At 46.6% G+C, this 15865-nt stretch overlaps 2 protein-coding genes across 2 annotated transcripts; both read left to right on the top strand.

The window, feature by feature from the left end:
* The first annotated feature begins 58 nt into the window (after nucleotides 1-58).
* Nucleotides 59-7953, top strand: selenoo1 (selenoprotein O1). Its single transcript, XM_086162753.1, has 9 exons — nucleotides 59-725; nucleotides 1665-1868; nucleotides 1972-2149; nucleotides 2443-2573; nucleotides 3871-4145; nucleotides 4294-4462; nucleotides 4869-5054; nucleotides 5228-5384; nucleotides 6757-7953. The coding sequence occupies exons 1-9, from the start codon at nucleotides 172-174 to the stop codon at nucleotides 6973-6975; spliced, it is 2073 nt and encodes a 690-aa protein (XP_086018879.1). The 5' UTR covers nucleotides 59-171; the 3' UTR covers nucleotides 6976-7953.
* Nucleotides 7954-8303: 350 nt separating this feature from the next.
* On the top strand, nucleotides 8304-14018 carry mapk12a (mitogen-activated protein kinase 12a). Its single transcript, XM_086162754.1, has 12 exons — nucleotides 8304-8592; nucleotides 9113-9242; nucleotides 9941-9999; nucleotides 10080-10191; nucleotides 10289-10318; nucleotides 10511-10558; nucleotides 11286-11400; nucleotides 12051-12122; nucleotides 12282-12361; nucleotides 12474-12552; nucleotides 12645-12818; nucleotides 12916-14018. The coding sequence occupies exons 1-12, from the start codon at nucleotides 8474-8476 to the stop codon at nucleotides 12981-12983; spliced, it is 1086 nt and encodes a 361-aa protein (XP_086018880.1). The 5' UTR covers nucleotides 8304-8473; the 3' UTR covers nucleotides 12984-14018.
* The last annotated feature ends 1847 nt before the right edge of the window (nucleotides 14019-15865 follow it).

The raw sequence follows: 15865 nt of genomic DNA, 5'->3' as shown, positions 1-15865 counted from the left end.
TTTGCGGCGTTCCGCTTTACCACCTGTTTCCAACCGGACCAATAACAACGTAACACTGCGTGCTTCAAACATCCGTCGGAACTTGCGGGATTATGAAAGCGTGATTAAGACTTTATTTCAAAGTGCGACAGCTGCACACGGACGCGGACCGATGGCTGGATCATCCGACCGATGGCTTTAGTCGGCGCTCGGCTGGGACAGTCACGCCTTCTCCCCCGCGGTGTGTCCGTGTTCAGACTCCTCGTGACGGTCGGGATGGACGACATGGGTCTGGCGATGAGTCGTTCCCCGCTTGAGCGGCTCGACTTCGACAACGTCGCCCTGCGAAAACTCCCCCTGGACCCTTCTGTGGAACCGGGCGTGCGACAGGTGAAGGGAGCGTGTTTCTCCCGGGTGGAGCCCACGCCTCTCGCCCACCCGCGCTTCGTGGCGGTGTCGAGCCGAGCCCTGGCGCTGTTGGGTCTCAAAGCGGACGAGGTTCTCGACGACCCGCTGGGCCCGGAGTATCTGAGCGGCTCCCGGGTCATGCCCGGGTCCGAGCCCGCGGCTCACTGCTATTGCGGCCACCAGTTCGGCCAGTTCGCCGGGCAGTTGGGCGACGGGGCGGCGTGCTACCTGGGCGAGGTGAAGGTGCCGGCCGGTCAGGACCCGGAGCTGCTGCTGGAGAACCCGAGCGGCCGGTGGGAAATCCAGGTGAAGGGAGCTGGCCTGACCCCCTATTCGAGGTACCTTACACACACACACACACTCTCTCTCTCTCTCTGTCTTAGTTATATGTGTGTGTGTATATATATATATATATATATATATGTATGTGTATTATAGATATATGCATATACGTGTGTGTATGTGTATACATAGATGAAAGCATGTGTGTGTATATATGCATGTGTGTATGTGCATACATATATACTGCTCAAAAAATAAAGGGAACACTGTGTACACAACACAATGGGAACACAACACAATGTAACTCGAAGTCAATCACACTTCTGTGAAATCATATTGTCCACTCAGGAAGCAACACAGATTCATTTTGACTTGTTTTAAGGACATTACATCAAAGTTGGATCAGCCTGGAGTTTGTTTTTACACTTTAATTTTGATTGTGATTCTTATCCAGACCTCCATGGGTTGATACAATTGATTTCCATTGATCATTTTTGTGTGATTTTGTTGTCAGCACATTCAACTGTGTAAAGAGCAAAGTTTTTCATAAGAATATTTCATTCATTTAGATCTAGGATGTGTTTTTTAAGTGTTCCCTTTATTTTTTTGAGCAGTGTATATGCATGTATAATTGTTATTAGTTTAGCTAATATCTTCAAGTTTATCACTTGCCAAATGAGATATTCTTTATTTGTTTATTTTATTTTTGCTTTTACCACTTTGTCATTTTTATTGTTTGTATTTAATGTTTAATCTGTATATTGTATATATGTACATGTCTGCATGGTGTCCTTGAGTGTTGAGTAAGGCATTTGAGATAAAATGTTATCATTATTATAAAAATAGTCACTTTCTAGAGTTTGTTTAAGGCCCAAGGCCATCACTGTGTTGTTAACATAAAAAACATAAACAAGGGAAAAAATTGGATTACACTGCAGAGGTAGGCAGTTGTTATTCCATGATGTCAAGATGAGTGGATGCCGTCCTGCCAACAGACAGGCCGATGGCCGGAAGGTTCTGCGTTCCAGCATAAGAGAGTTTCTGTGCAGTGAGGCCATGCACTTCCTGGGCATTCCCACCACCAGGGCCGGCTCCGTTGTGACCTCAGACAGCAAAGTGGTGAGGGACATTTACTACAGCGGAAACCCTCGCCATGAGAGGTGCTCTGTGGTCCTCCGCATCGCTCCGACCTTCCTTAGGTGAGTGCGCACACACACAAACACACACTCAAATACACTTGAGGGTCACACTTGTCAGAGCTTGGTGAGAGATGTGTGTGGCAGCTGTGCATTCTCCCCACAGGTTTGGCTCATTTGAGATCTTCAAGCAGGTAGATGAGTTCACAGGCCGCCAGGGGCCCAGCTACGGACGCGACGAGATCAGAGGACAGATGTTGGATTACGTCATCGAGATGTTCTACCCCGAGATCCAGCAGAACCATCCGGACCGGGTGGAGAGAAACGTGGCTTTCTTCAGAGAGGTCAGAGCGCTGTATCCCGACCACGACAGAAGGGCAACCTGTAGTCTATTCAAGGCCTGACTCAACACTCTGACGCCAAGACCATGTGCATCCAACCCATTATCCTGTTAAGCGTCTGCTGAGGGTTCAGGGACAACATGACCGCTCCTGCTGAGTCACTGTCCCCCGTTGCTTAGTACAGGATTAAATTATCAACAAGGGTTTTCATTTCAGATACAGGCCTTTCTACATGGACCATTTCAAACGTATTAGCAGAATAACCTGAAGACGATGTCCTCTTCCCACATGTGAAGGTGATGCGTCGGACGGCTCGGCTGGTGGCCCAGTGGCAGAGCGTCGGTTTTTGCCACGGGGTACTGAACACCGACAACATGAGCATCCTGGGAGTCACGCTGGACTACGGCCCGTACGGCTTCATGGACAGGTCAGACACACCGTGGACGCAACCGTTGTCTGTACACTATCTCTATCCAGAGATAACACATGACGCAACCAGAGGGCCTCACAATTTGGGCGGAGTCACATGAGGGTACAAGACCATTGAAATAACCTTCACATCAGTCGTAAACCACTGGTGTAATGAGGTCCTGTGCCCAGTCCTTTCTATCACAGTAATTCTGGGATAGTACAGGGACGTGTTTGTGCCAGGCCTTTGGTCTCTGGCCAGAAATAAAACTGTGACCTAACAATGGCCGTTGTAGCGACATGGCTCGGTAGTTCAGACAGGTCGCCAGAAGATGGCAGTGTGTGAACCGGTTGTGTGTCGCAGTCAAAAGGAATTTCTGCCCGGTTCTTGCTGGGGATTCCTCCAGATCCATCCCTGGGTTGCCATTTGACTTGACATTTGTAAATAAAGGAATTAGCTGATACATAATTTCAAACATAATTTTCTTGTAAAGATCATTATTTATTTAACCCGCTAAGACCTGGTCACCAGATCCCCCTGTGTAGATGTCAGATTTTGGGTTGACTTTAATGTGTGCTGCTGATATTCAGTCTCCCTGTATGTGGACATCATTTTTATATCAAAATCCATATCTAGATGGCAGTGGTTTATGCCTCTGCGGCACAGCAAGACGATCCCTGGTTCAATTCCAACCTGTGGGGAATTTGCATGTTCTCCTCGTGTCTGTGTGGGTTCCCTCTGGGCTCTCTGGGTTCCTCTCAAAAACAAAAATGTGCATTGGGTTCACTGGAAACCCTCAATGGTCCAGATGTGTGAATGAGAGAGTGAAGGGTTGTTTGTCCAGGGGTGAACCCTGCCTCTCGCCCAATGACAGCTGGGATAGGCGACAGCCGCAATGCAACCCCAACTGCAGGCTAAAAGCAGCTTATAATGAATGAATGAATGAACCATGTCAAAAGATGATGATAAATTTTCATAGTTTCACTCCCGATAAGCCAAAACAGCAAAGAGAAATAAAAAAATGCAAACCAAACAAGAGCTTTTGGTCTTGGGAGGTTAAAGAGATACACTTGGCACTCACAGTGTTTCACAGTGCAATTCCCTTCCCAACAAATGACTTTTGTAGGTATTATTTGTTCTCCCGTGTTTTTATTAATAAAAGGTCCCCTTGGATGCAAGATGCAAATATCCAAGGCCAAGTTTTATTTGAAGATTTTAAAACATTTGCTACTTAACCTGCAGTAAATGTCATGTATTATACGGCAAGAAGTTTTGCCTCTCGGCCAATCCTTGACACTTTCCTCATCTGACCTAGGTTTGATCCGCACTTCATCTGCAACGCCTCCGACAACTCCGGCCGCTACTCCTACCAGGCCCAGCCGGCCATCTGCCGGTGGAACCTGATCAAGCTGGCCGAGGCTCTTGACCCGGAGCTCCCGCCCGACCGAGCGAAGGCTGTCATGGAAGACTACTTGGAGTTGTACAACCACTTCTACTTAGAAAACATGAGAAAAAAGCTGGGCCTGCTGAAGGAGGAAGAGGATGACGAGATCTTAATCACGGCGCTACTGCAGACCATGCATAACACAGGTGCGGGGCGGCGGGGTTCTACAGAAAGTCCGCAACAGAGAGTTTTACAAACACAATGTTACCAGAAAGTATTAGCATGAGGCCTCGTCCTTATAAGTCCACCCACAAGTTCCTCTTTCTCATCCTCGCCCTCCCTGGCCCCTGTCAGGCGCCGACTTCACCAACACCTTCCGCTGTCTAAGTAAGATTCCCTGCCCCACCGAGGAGGACAGCGAGGGAGAGGAGGACCCCACAAAGCAAGCCACAGACCTCCTGCTGGAGCAGTGTGCGTCCTTGGAGGAACTCAAAGCTGCCAATAAACCCACCATGGATCCACGGTGAGATGGCACGGGCTGCACTCCCCCCAAAAAGAAAAGTGTTGGTTTGATCCCCATTAAACCCTATTATTAGTGTTATTTTAATTTGTAGTGATAACATTAATAGTGGTTGTATCCATATTTTTTTCATAACAAAAACACAGTGCTGGAATTGTTCTGATTGACCAGCGACCGGTCCAGCTTAAACTTGCATCTTGCCTTATGTCAGCCGTGAGTTGACGTTCTCTGCATTCAGGTCACAGATAATATTTATCAGGCACACAGAACTACAACCAGCGGAAGATAAGGTGTTATGAAGACATGATGCCTTTCGTTTCGTTATCTTGTCACCTCATGTTCCCTCTGAAGAGTTGCACCAGCGGCCGAAACCCCCTGACCTAGGCCTTTGTTTTGCCTCTGCTGGCAGGGAGCTGGCAATGCTGCTGTCCATGGCCCAGAGCAATCCGGGCCTCTTCCAGATGATCTCCGACAAGATGACCATCGCAAGGCAGCTGGACAGGCTCAGCAAACTGAAGGATTTGATGGAGACCAGTGATGAAGAACTTCGAACCAAGCAGGCCGAGGAATGGCGCCTCTGGATCTCACGCTACAGGTGAGGAGGAGGGATAAAGGGTCTCAAGAGAATTGGCAAAACTAGAGGGACCGGATGGGAGTTTACTTTGTGCGGGTGGTGACAGATAAGGGCGGAGGAAATGGGATGTTCAGTGTGACATGGCTCCGCAGCTATAGTTCTTTTGACGTGGCTGTGTTTTATCACTACGGCAGGAAACGTCTGGCCAGGGAGCTGGAGGGGCAGAGCGACGTCACCGACGCACAGGATATGAGAGTGAGGGTGATGGACAACACCAACCCCCGCGTGGTTCTCAGGAACTACATTGCCCAGAATGCAATAGAGACAGCCGAGAAAGGAGACTTCAGCGAGGTGAGAAGTAATAAAGAACACACAAACCTACAGGGCTAGCCAATATGATACTATAACTGAGATCATACAGTATTTCTATTTACAGTGAAAATTAGTATAAGAATTTGATATTCCAGTAAAAATCTTAGTGAATTTAATTTAGTTTATTAACTGGTGTTTTGATAGGTAGAAAATAATTTACCTCCAAACGGGGGACATTTTCTGACAAACAGCACGAAACGTGTTAAACTGAACAAATAATAACCAATACCCAAAAAAGACATACACCATTCTCTTCTTTTTATTTTTTAATAAATATTTTGGCAGCACTAGGGGCTGAAGGGTGCTATATTCCACTCACATAAAAACAACTGTTTTTCTTACTGCCGTTTTGTTTGCATTCTTTCAAACAATTCAAATTGTCTCAGTCGGCGTCGAGTATCTTTGCAAAACTCTGTGTGTGTGTGTCAGGGGTGGGTGTAGATGGAACCTTTGCATGTGGGGAAGTGAACGCTCGCACTAAAATGGGGAAATCCCCTTGACTGCGGCTGTCCAAGCAGATGGCAGAGTTTGCAACCACCCCCACCCCCTTGCTGCTGCATCCAAGATGGATGCCTGCGTTAGTGTCGTAGAGGGACTGCGCATGCGGCTCGATCAAATCAGAAGTCAGCTCAATTTTTTTACCATCTCGCGTCGTCAGTGGCCTGGAGACCATCGTAACAAAAACTGTTACTGTTAACTGTAACAAAAACCCATGTCCGGCCCACAGGTTTCCCCTTCCACATCTTCCCCCGACCAACAGCTGCCACCTCTTATTTCAAAGCATGTAAAGGAAACACCGTCATTATACCACGATGAATGCTTTGAGGGTTCCGCAAAACAATCTTTTTTTTCTTGACCCCCATTTTGTGATCAGACCATCTCGAAAATTTTCATTTATGAGGTACCAGAAAAGGAAGAATGATGTATGCAAGCATGAGTGGAGTTTTTTTCATCATATGGGTGGTTACAAACATTTACTGACTCATCCACACACCATATAGACACACAACCATTCACATGTCACAAAGAGGCAACGTTCACTCTTTCAAAAACCACCTTATTCACTGCTCTGTCACATCAAATGTTAATGAATTTTTTATTAATTAATTTAATTTACCATTTTGTCATTTTTATTGTTTCTTTAGTTCATTTTTTATTGCGTTTTTGAATCTAGATTGTGCATATATATATATATATATATATATATATGTCTGTACGATGTCCTTGAGTGTCTGGGCAATTTAGGGTCCCCAATGAATTCCCTGCATGTTTGTGGACTGCGGGAGGAAAGTGAGAACCCGATAATAGTGATCTCATCGGTCAGATTCGCTTTCTCCATCTTCATCTCCAGGTTCAGCGTGTCCTCCAAGTCCTGGAGATGCCGTTCACCTCCCAGACCGACCTCGAGCTCCCTGCGCGAGCGAGCAGAGGCGACGGCGAAGTGGAGGGTGAGCGGGACGAAGGCGACGAGGCAGCATCGCCGTCTACGTCCACCGCCAGGGATCCTGTCCCCTACGACAGCAAGCCCCCGGCCTGGGCTCAGGAGATCTGCGTCACATGATCTTCGTAATCACTTCCCCGAGCGGCAGCCGACCCTCCTGGAGCGACAGAGACCGTTTCACTTTGTCGCTCTCGGGAGGGGAGGCGCCGTCGGGGAAGTTGAAAAAAGGGGCGACATCCCATAGATGAGCCGAAAGACGCAGCGCAGACGGGGACGGTCTGGTGTTGGAACACTTGGAGATCCGTCCCGCCAGGGGCATTTAGCATCAAACCTGTGACCTTCAAGCAAAAGGTCACCCTCCAAATCAATTCAGATATGCAGTTTAAATCATGTATCCCAAAACCTGGCGGCTCCTGACAAAGAAGCACTGTCTTCCTCCTTGTCCGCTCGCCATCTCGGCGGCTTATTAATGACGACCCGAGCCTCGAGGTCTCTGAAGCGACCAGGCCCGGGGCTGATGCAGCTGTGGGGCGTCGCCCCCGGCCGGCACCGAGTGGGGGTGCGTGGCGTGGGGGCGGATAGGAAAATAGGCGGCACCAAATAAACACGCACAATATCTTCTTGCATCACGAGAGAAACACGGCCAGAACGTGAGCTTGTTTGCAGTTACCTGGATAGATTTTGAAATCACAGCAGCAGTCGGACACAACGTTATATAACTAATTACCTTTAAATCCTTTTCCGCTTGAATATATAACCTTTTACACTTGTTGTATGTCTTAAATTGAAATAGATTTCTCACAAAATCATGTCTTGGAGAGTTTCGCACAGAGCTACTTTTATCTTTTTCCGAGTAGTGTTTTGTTTGTTTTCCGTGGGTCCGAGTCATAGAACTCTGTGGGAAAGGGCCGATCAGACTTTACAGAGTTAATGATTGAACACAACAAACACTGTTGGCTCTCAGAGGGAAGCCCTGTTCCCTTTGTTGAACCTTTATGGTCTCAAATCAGTTCCTATGCTTGAACTGTTGTGCAAAACATGTAATACACCCTGATTGCTGTTCTGCATCCATGTCATTAATTACCCAATAAAAGATAAGTCGTGGAACACGTCTTGTCTATTACATTTTGAAACCCATTTCTTTCAGCCCTAAAAGCGAAAACTGTGTAATTAAGATGTAGTAAAGATGTAAATGCCTTTTTTTTTTTTTTTTTTTTTTTTTTTTTTAAAAGAAAAAACAAAACCCCGGGCGGTTATCCGCCTTTAACCACATTCCTGCAGCTCATGTCTAAGCAGGCCCCGCAGTGTCTCCCAGCCACCTGCGTGGCCGCGGACGGAACCTGTTCTGGGAAGGAGCGCGCAGGCTCGGCCGCGTTTCACGTTACTCGCATTCCGAGCGCCTCACCTCTTTTCTTTTTTTTTTCCTCTTCTTTCTCTCGACACCTCCTCCTCTAGCAGCGGCGGCGATCGCTCGGTGGGACGCGGGCGTGGCTTCGGGTGACCTCCGGTGCGCCGCCGGGCCCGGAACCCCGGCTCTGTCTCCTCGGCGGAACCAGGAAAAAGAACCCGCTTTTGTATTTTATTCTTCCTTTTTTTTTTTTGAGGGGGGGGCGCATCTGTTTCAAGTATGAACCGGCGCGTCCGACCCGGCTACTGCCGCCAGGAAGTCAACAAGACCACATGGGAAGTACCGGAGCGGTACCGCGACCTGAAGCAGGTGGGGACCGGAGCCTACGGGACGGTGTGGTAAGTGGGCTCACCCGGAAGTGGGGAGGGGGGTTATTGTCACGGGTGGGGTGTGAGAGGCGACAACCGGTGCTAAACAAAAGACAAGGTGTCGCTCCCTCTCTCGCTTTCTCTCTGTCTCTCACACACACACACACACAAACACACACACTGGCCCATGTCCCCGTGGCCGCGGATGGAGCCGAACCCACGGAGCCACGCGGACCCTCATTGTTGTCAGTTCGCGATCTCCTTGCCGCGTCGGTGTATTTACTGGGTGTGTTTTTAAATTGTTAATCATAACAATGACAAAATGACAAGATGTCTTGGTTGTTGCTGGTTTCTCTATATTGGTGGAGGTGTGGATAAAGGCAGCAGAGAAAGAAAGGAGGAAGCAGCATTGTATCACAAAGCTGTGTGTGTGTGTGTGTGTGTGTGTGTGTGTGTGATCTGAGGATTTTCCCTACTCACACCTTCACGGATGAATTATTACCTCCATCCTTTCCCCGCCCTCCATCCATCCACCCTCTTGTGCTTCCAGCTCGGCCCTGGACTCCAGAACCGGAACCAAGGTGGCCATCAAGAAGCTCTACCGGCCTTTCCAGTCCCAGCTCTTCGCAAAGCGGGCCTACAGGGAGCTCAGGCTCCTCAAACACATGAAGCACGAGAACGTGAGACCCCCATCCCAGCTTCTTTTTGTCAAATCCGGGACCAGAACCACCTCCTCCGTCTCTGAAACACAGTCCTCACTGTTTCAACTGGACATGCGTCTAGGCGAAATATTCTGGTTCTGGTTTTATATAAACGCCGGAAACCAACATCCCATATCAGAACTTGAAAGATATATTGTTGACAGTCATACGTTGGAATTTAGTTTTCATTTTGAGATTAACATTTTCTTCCCGTACGAGAATCTATTTTTAATCATTTTGTTGAAATCTACCTCCGGCTTCTTTGTAGTTTCAGGTGCTCTCTGGCCCGTTTACTCACCGCATGTTTCAGTAATAACCCATAATGAAGTATTAATTGGAGGCTGGCTAAAAATAGAAGATTCTCTCAAAGGATTGTTTGTGTGGAAATAAAAGGCATTTGAAAAAAAAACATCAGAATAACCCATAGTTCTGAATAAATCATCTGTTAACCGTTAATAAATCATTCCTAGCTCTGAAGAGATATATTGAGGACGTGCAGTCATTCTGCGTCTCGCTGAAGTCGAAGTGGGTGTTCAGAACATGAGAACGCTCTTGAGTTTTTAGACGGTAGCAACTCGACGTGACAGCCGCCGTCACGGTTTCAGGAGAACTAATTCTGTGTTATCTTTGAAATTGATTCTCCGATCCCTCCACTCCACTCTCTCCCTGGCCTGCAGGTGATTGGGCTGCTCGACGTATTCACGTCCGACCTATCGCTGGACAGATTCCATGAGTTGTAAGTGCACGTGCTGCCGTCGCGCCGTACTCCCCTGCCCGCGCAAGTGAATTCTGACCGGCGGAGCCTCCGTCCCGCAGCTACCTGGTGATGCCGTTCATGGGGACCGATCTGGGGAAGCTGATGAAGCTGCAGAGGCTGTCCGAAGAAAAAATCCAATATTTGGTTTATCAGATTCTCAAAGGGCTCAAGGTGGAGGACTCTGAAAGTCTCAATTTTTTTGGTTGGCCATTCGGTGTTAATTATCCTGCTATTACCTAATCGTTACCAACATATTCTTTCATTACAGTATATCCATTCTGCTGGAATCATACACAGGGTAAGTGAGCTTCTTGATTTCCATCACATTGTGCGGCGGCAACTTGGCGTTCATGCATTCTTATCTAATTGGGAAATGAGCTGGCCTTTCTGATACAAGAGCTGCACTGTTTCCTTAGTATGACTTCATATTTATCCCGCTGCTTTTCCGCTGACGCACAAAACCTGCTCTTTCTGCTCGAACCCTTTTCAGGACCTCAAACCAGGAAACCTCGCCATAAACCAGGACTGTGAGCTCAAGGTACGGTTGTAAAAGCAACGGTACATATAACAATACATACCTGTAATACAACGGTGATTCATTCCATGTATTATGGTTTTTATTTTCAAATTCACTGGCGATATTGATGATCTACCCCTTTGTTCCTGAACTGAGATCATATAAAAATAAAATGACAATCAATCCTCTTAAATCCTCTTAAATTTAAAGTATAACTGACCCACTTAGGAACAACTAAAACACCAAACCGCAGGAGAGGTGTGGAGGGGAAATGCCTCCAACGACCGGTGATCTGAAACATCATGCTTGATATTTAGAGGAAGTTACAAGGCAAAAAAGACAGAACCCCCCCTTCCTCCACTTACCCTTGTTGTGTGTGTGTTTGTGCATTTTATGACAATTTATCATCTTTAAGCAAGTCAAGAAATAAATCCCCAAAACTCAATTTGTTTACTTTATTTGCATTTGCCCTTTCAAAAGAAACACAACTGAAAGTACTTCAACACTGTAATTATCAATGCATTGACAGAAAATATAAATATGAATAGTTCAAACTCACCTGGATTTATTAACGTACAGTATAATAGGTGAATTGTACATCATTGATTTGTGTAGTGACAATCAGCAAAAAAAAAAAAAAATCATGGAATTATTATACGACTTCTAGAGAAGGACTAGGAAATGTGAAATAAGCAAAATATAATTTTCTCTGAATGTGTGAAAGCTACAACCTTTCCCGTCATGTCAGATCCTGGACTTCGGTTTGGCGCGTCAAGCGGACAGTGAGATGACGGGGTACGTGGTCACCCGCTGGTACAGAGCCCCAGAGGTCATCCTGAGCTGGATGCACTACACGCAGACCGGTAATCCTAGTAATTTACAACAACTCCCGAAAATTGACCTTCCAGAGAGCAGGCTACAACTTGTTCCTTTCAAGGAAAACTCATAGGTGTAGGTGTAGAATATTATCTGCTGGAATTCAGCTGAGAGAGCTTGTAAATCTACTTTTAAAAAAAAAAAAACAGCAGCTTGCAGCTGGGTTGCATTTTGCAGGATCTGTTTGGATGTCGGTGTATTTCAGTGTAGCTCCAGTCAGGAATAGAAGGATGAAGCTCCAGCATGTAGAAAAGAATAGTTAAGATAAACATCAGCTATATATCAAGAACAATCTTTAAACCATTATCCTTAGATAGAAGTCTGAACTCAGCTGTAGCACACGGATTGTCCACTAGATGGCGCTCTACCAACACTGAGCCGAGACAGCAGGTTCTTAGTTGCAGTAGAGCCTGTCATTTTACCTAAAATGCAGACCATGTGAAGTAAAGTGGGTGTCTTCGTGTGTGTGTGTGTGTGTGTGTGTGTGTGTGTGTGTGTGTGTGTGTGTGTGTGTGTGTGTGTGTGTGTGTGTGTGTGTGTGTGTGTGTGTGTGTGTGTGTGTGTGTGTGTGTGTGTGTGTGTGTGTGTGTGTGTGTGTGTGTGTGTGTGTGTGCGCGTGCGCGTGTCTCCCCGCTAGTTGATATTTGGTCTGTGGGCTGCATCATGGCTGAGATGCTGCAAGGGAAACCCCTGTTCAAGGGCAACGATCGTATCCTTTCGCCCCTCAGGTTTTGACCTTGTGCACATTGTACGCTTACCTTTTATTTTTTTGTAAGTTTAACCTTTAATCCCCCTCCCCCCTCCTCCCCTGCGTTCAACTTCTGTGATTTCATACAAAGCGTCAAATCCTTGACCTCCTGCTCCCCAGACCTTGATCAGCTGACAGAAATCATGAAAATCACCGGGACGCCGAATCAGGAATTCGTATCCAAACTAGAGTCTGAGGATGTGAGTTCAACCAAGATGACACGCTTGCAGATTCTTTTCTCATTTTTTTTTTCTTGATTTTGATTTTGTTGGCACACTGCTCTTCGATTTATACATGGGGTTTTTGTTTTAGGCCAAAAGTTACATTAAAAGTCTTCCAAAAGTAGAAAAGAAAGACCTTCAGAAGGTGTTTTCCTCAGCTAATCCGCAAGGTGAGACGCTTACGAGCTGTTTAATAGGTTTGTATGTGGAATGAGAGTTGGCCTCCATTTTTATTTCATTTTTTTCACCTCGCCCGCCTTAGCTGTATCTGTGCTGGAGCGAATGCTGCTGCTGGACCCGGAAAGCAGGGTGACCGCCAGCGACGCCATAATGCTGCCTTACTTTACCGACTTCAGGGAACCAGTGGAGGAGACCGAGGCGCCATTGTATGACCAGTCGCTGGATAACACGGACCTGACCCTGGATCAGTGGAAACGTAAGAAGGGGTGGCGGGGCGGATCATGGATCACAGAGGACAAGGATATCTCTGCTGCCACTGTATCGGATCGTTTTTTTCTTTTCTCTCTTTTTAGGTCACACCTTCACGGAGATCCTGACATTTAAACCCGTGGCTCCAGAATCCAAGGAAACCTCTCTGTGAGCAGCGGAGAACTGGATGCACCGACCAGGCGGCTGACAAACCGTGGGCTTTTTTCTAAAACAACTCTAGAGTCAGGCAAAATAAGGAAACAACAGGTTCGTGGGAGATTTTACAGGTTTCTCCTTAAAGGAATAGGCACAGACTGAGCTTTTTTTAAGGACAAGGTTTATACAGAGCCTCATGAGGAAATATGGAATGAAACACAAATAATATTTTTTCTGGGCCAGGTTGGTTTTTGAATAAACCTTTTACTGCGGTGATCATGAATATAAGTCCCAGAAAAGTCAGCCAAATAATTAGAGGATTTTTTTTTTAACTTTTTTTTTTCTTTATTTTTTTTTTTTTTTACCAGTGGACACCATTCTGTGCCACCGTGGTTGGTGTGCACTTCCAGTTGTGGCCGCTAGGAGGCGACAAAAACGCTGTGCACAAACTTGACTTGGCCTTGGGCCTGATGCTTACATTCATGTCCTGTTAAAGTTCTTTTCTCTCGTTTTTTGTCTCCCTGAGTGAGAAAAAAAAACATCTCTGTGCCTTCCAGGGGCAAAGTGCATGTCCACTTTCTTCAAATTCTTCATTCAACAAATCATAGGCTTTTTAAATGTACGTCTCTTATCCAATTAGAGATGCAGTTTCTGCTGTATAGAAATTCCCCACCAGTGGCTTAAAATCCCATATTGAGGAACGGCAAGTGTATATGTGGAAAATATTTGTTTTACAGGTTATTTTTCGTTGAATGTATCCTCACAGGCTGGGAACTCAGAGCTGGAGAGTCCTTCAGAGCAAATTTCAATCAAACTTATTTTGATTAGGTGAATATATGATCTTTTTGCACTTCTGTCACTGTGTGGTTGTGTGTCGGTACCACACAGTATGTGTGTGTGTGTGTGCATGCGTGTGTGCGTGCGCGTTTCCCCTGCCCTCCTTGACAACTTACCTACTTCTAAACACCAAAACACAATGTCCCAGGTCACCTCAAAAGTAGCAGTTCTTTTTCTGTATTCGTTTTGAAAATAAAAAATAAGTACAGCTGTCCAACTCTCTGACCACCTCCTCACTCAAACTCACACAGATGCACACAAACACACACACACACACACACACACACACACACACACACACACACTCACTCACTCACAATATTAAAGCTATTTGTGTAGTGCAATAAGGACACATGTAAGCCAGCTCACGTTCAAACACAAGACTCCAGATTCATCCCTGGCCCAAACTGTAACCATAGCAACATGACAGAGTAGAGCTCTTTTCACTCCACGACTTGGACGAAGGGGGGGTTTCATTCGACTGAAATGAACCAACAGATGATAACATGGGATGTCTTCTCTTTAAAGGGGTCGGTTTAGTATGGGGGTATTTAAAGGACATCAGCGAGTTACGAAACCAAGGGCCACCAAACCCTCGGTATCTTCTGACACGCAACAGGAGCATCTCAAGACATTCAGTCTGACTTTACCACCTTATTTCAGGGGGGCAGCGGGAGCTTTACCCAACATTCCCCAATGAGCAAGTTACTTGGCGACAGTGGCGAGGAAAAACTGCCTTGGATGGATCCAACCTCAATTTGGGCGGCCTTATGTTTTGACTGGTTTGGGTGGAAGGCGAGTGAGACAGCAGGCACGGAGGATCTCATACTGATAATAACAGCAGCGCTAACTGTTACATAGTAATAGCTGACGTGATACGATAATAGCTTTAATAGTCATGTAAGAAATAATGATAGACGCCTGTTGAGGCTGCCGCAAATAGATGAAGCTACGCCACCTGGGAAATGAGAGAGCCCTGGGATCGGGAGAAGATATGAGGTCGCTATCATGCACCGATGAAAGGGCTTGGTGCAAACAGGAAAGGAAGAATGGGGGAGATTAGAGAATTGGGTTGTAAATTTCCAAGATGCAAAGAAAAAATGGATGTCTTAAAGATGTATCTCAGTATCAACCCCTTTTTGATGTATTCTTAGATACCATGGAAGTCAATGGTGACGAGAGCTGTTAATAACAGTTGCATTACTACTATTGTGTGAACCTCTATCGTGTAAACCAAGGTGGCCTTATCGCAAAGTCTGACCCAAAACATGAAATAAGTCTTTAAACCAACACTTTTTCTCGCCATCCGCGAGACGGAGGGCTTCAGACGAAGAAGGTTTCAGGGCTCTCAGATGCTTGTTTGCTCACTCCTCTGCGTGCATTCTCCACCGGCGGGGTGTTGAATTTAACAAGCTTGTATTGAGCGACCTCCAGATCCCTAACTCCCGGGGGTGACCTCCCAGAGGACACGCTTCCTTCCTGGAACCGAGCACCCCGCCACACACACACACACACACACAAACTCCAGGCCAAACGCCGGGTGCTTGTTGTGTCTTCTCAATTGCGCGAACCATTGATAGTTCACCCAGGAGTCAGTGAGTTCTGTTCCCGCAGCAGACAGGAAAACACGGGGGAAAGCACATTTTTATCCACCGCAGGCCCTCCTCTCCAAAACACAGCACATGGAGACCCCCCTCCCGTCACGTTTGATGACCCTGCGGTTTATATTCAGTGTGTGTTGGATTCACGTTTCCCTGAGTCACTTAGAGAGCACATGCTTGTGAGCGTGTTTCCATGCATGTCTGGCATGCCTATTTGGGCACAAAAACGGACGCAAAAACATGCCGATATCCACACAAATGGGAGTGTACGTGGAAAGGCGGCATTGGCCAAATGACCATTTGACCTTGCATTGGCATTTGACCTGGGTAACTTCTATTTATTTTTTTTCATGCATGGAATGTCACTCATTACGGCGTTTGCTCTGTTTCTCCGGAAGGCCGATCCGTCTCCATCGCACTGCGGCGCGGTCGGAGAAACGGTTTCCGCAAACGGTTGGAT

This window comes from Fistularia commersonii, chromosome 17 (genome assembly GCF_037954325.1).
Source record: "Fistularia commersonii isolate RoL2024-O1a breed Wild chromosome 17, RoL_Fcom_v1.0, whole genome shotgun sequence".
Classification (NCBI taxonomy): Eukaryota; Metazoa; Chordata; class Actinopteri; order Syngnathiformes; family Fistulariidae; genus Fistularia; species Fistularia commersonii.
This window is presented reverse-complemented; position numbering and strand designations above follow the sequence as displayed.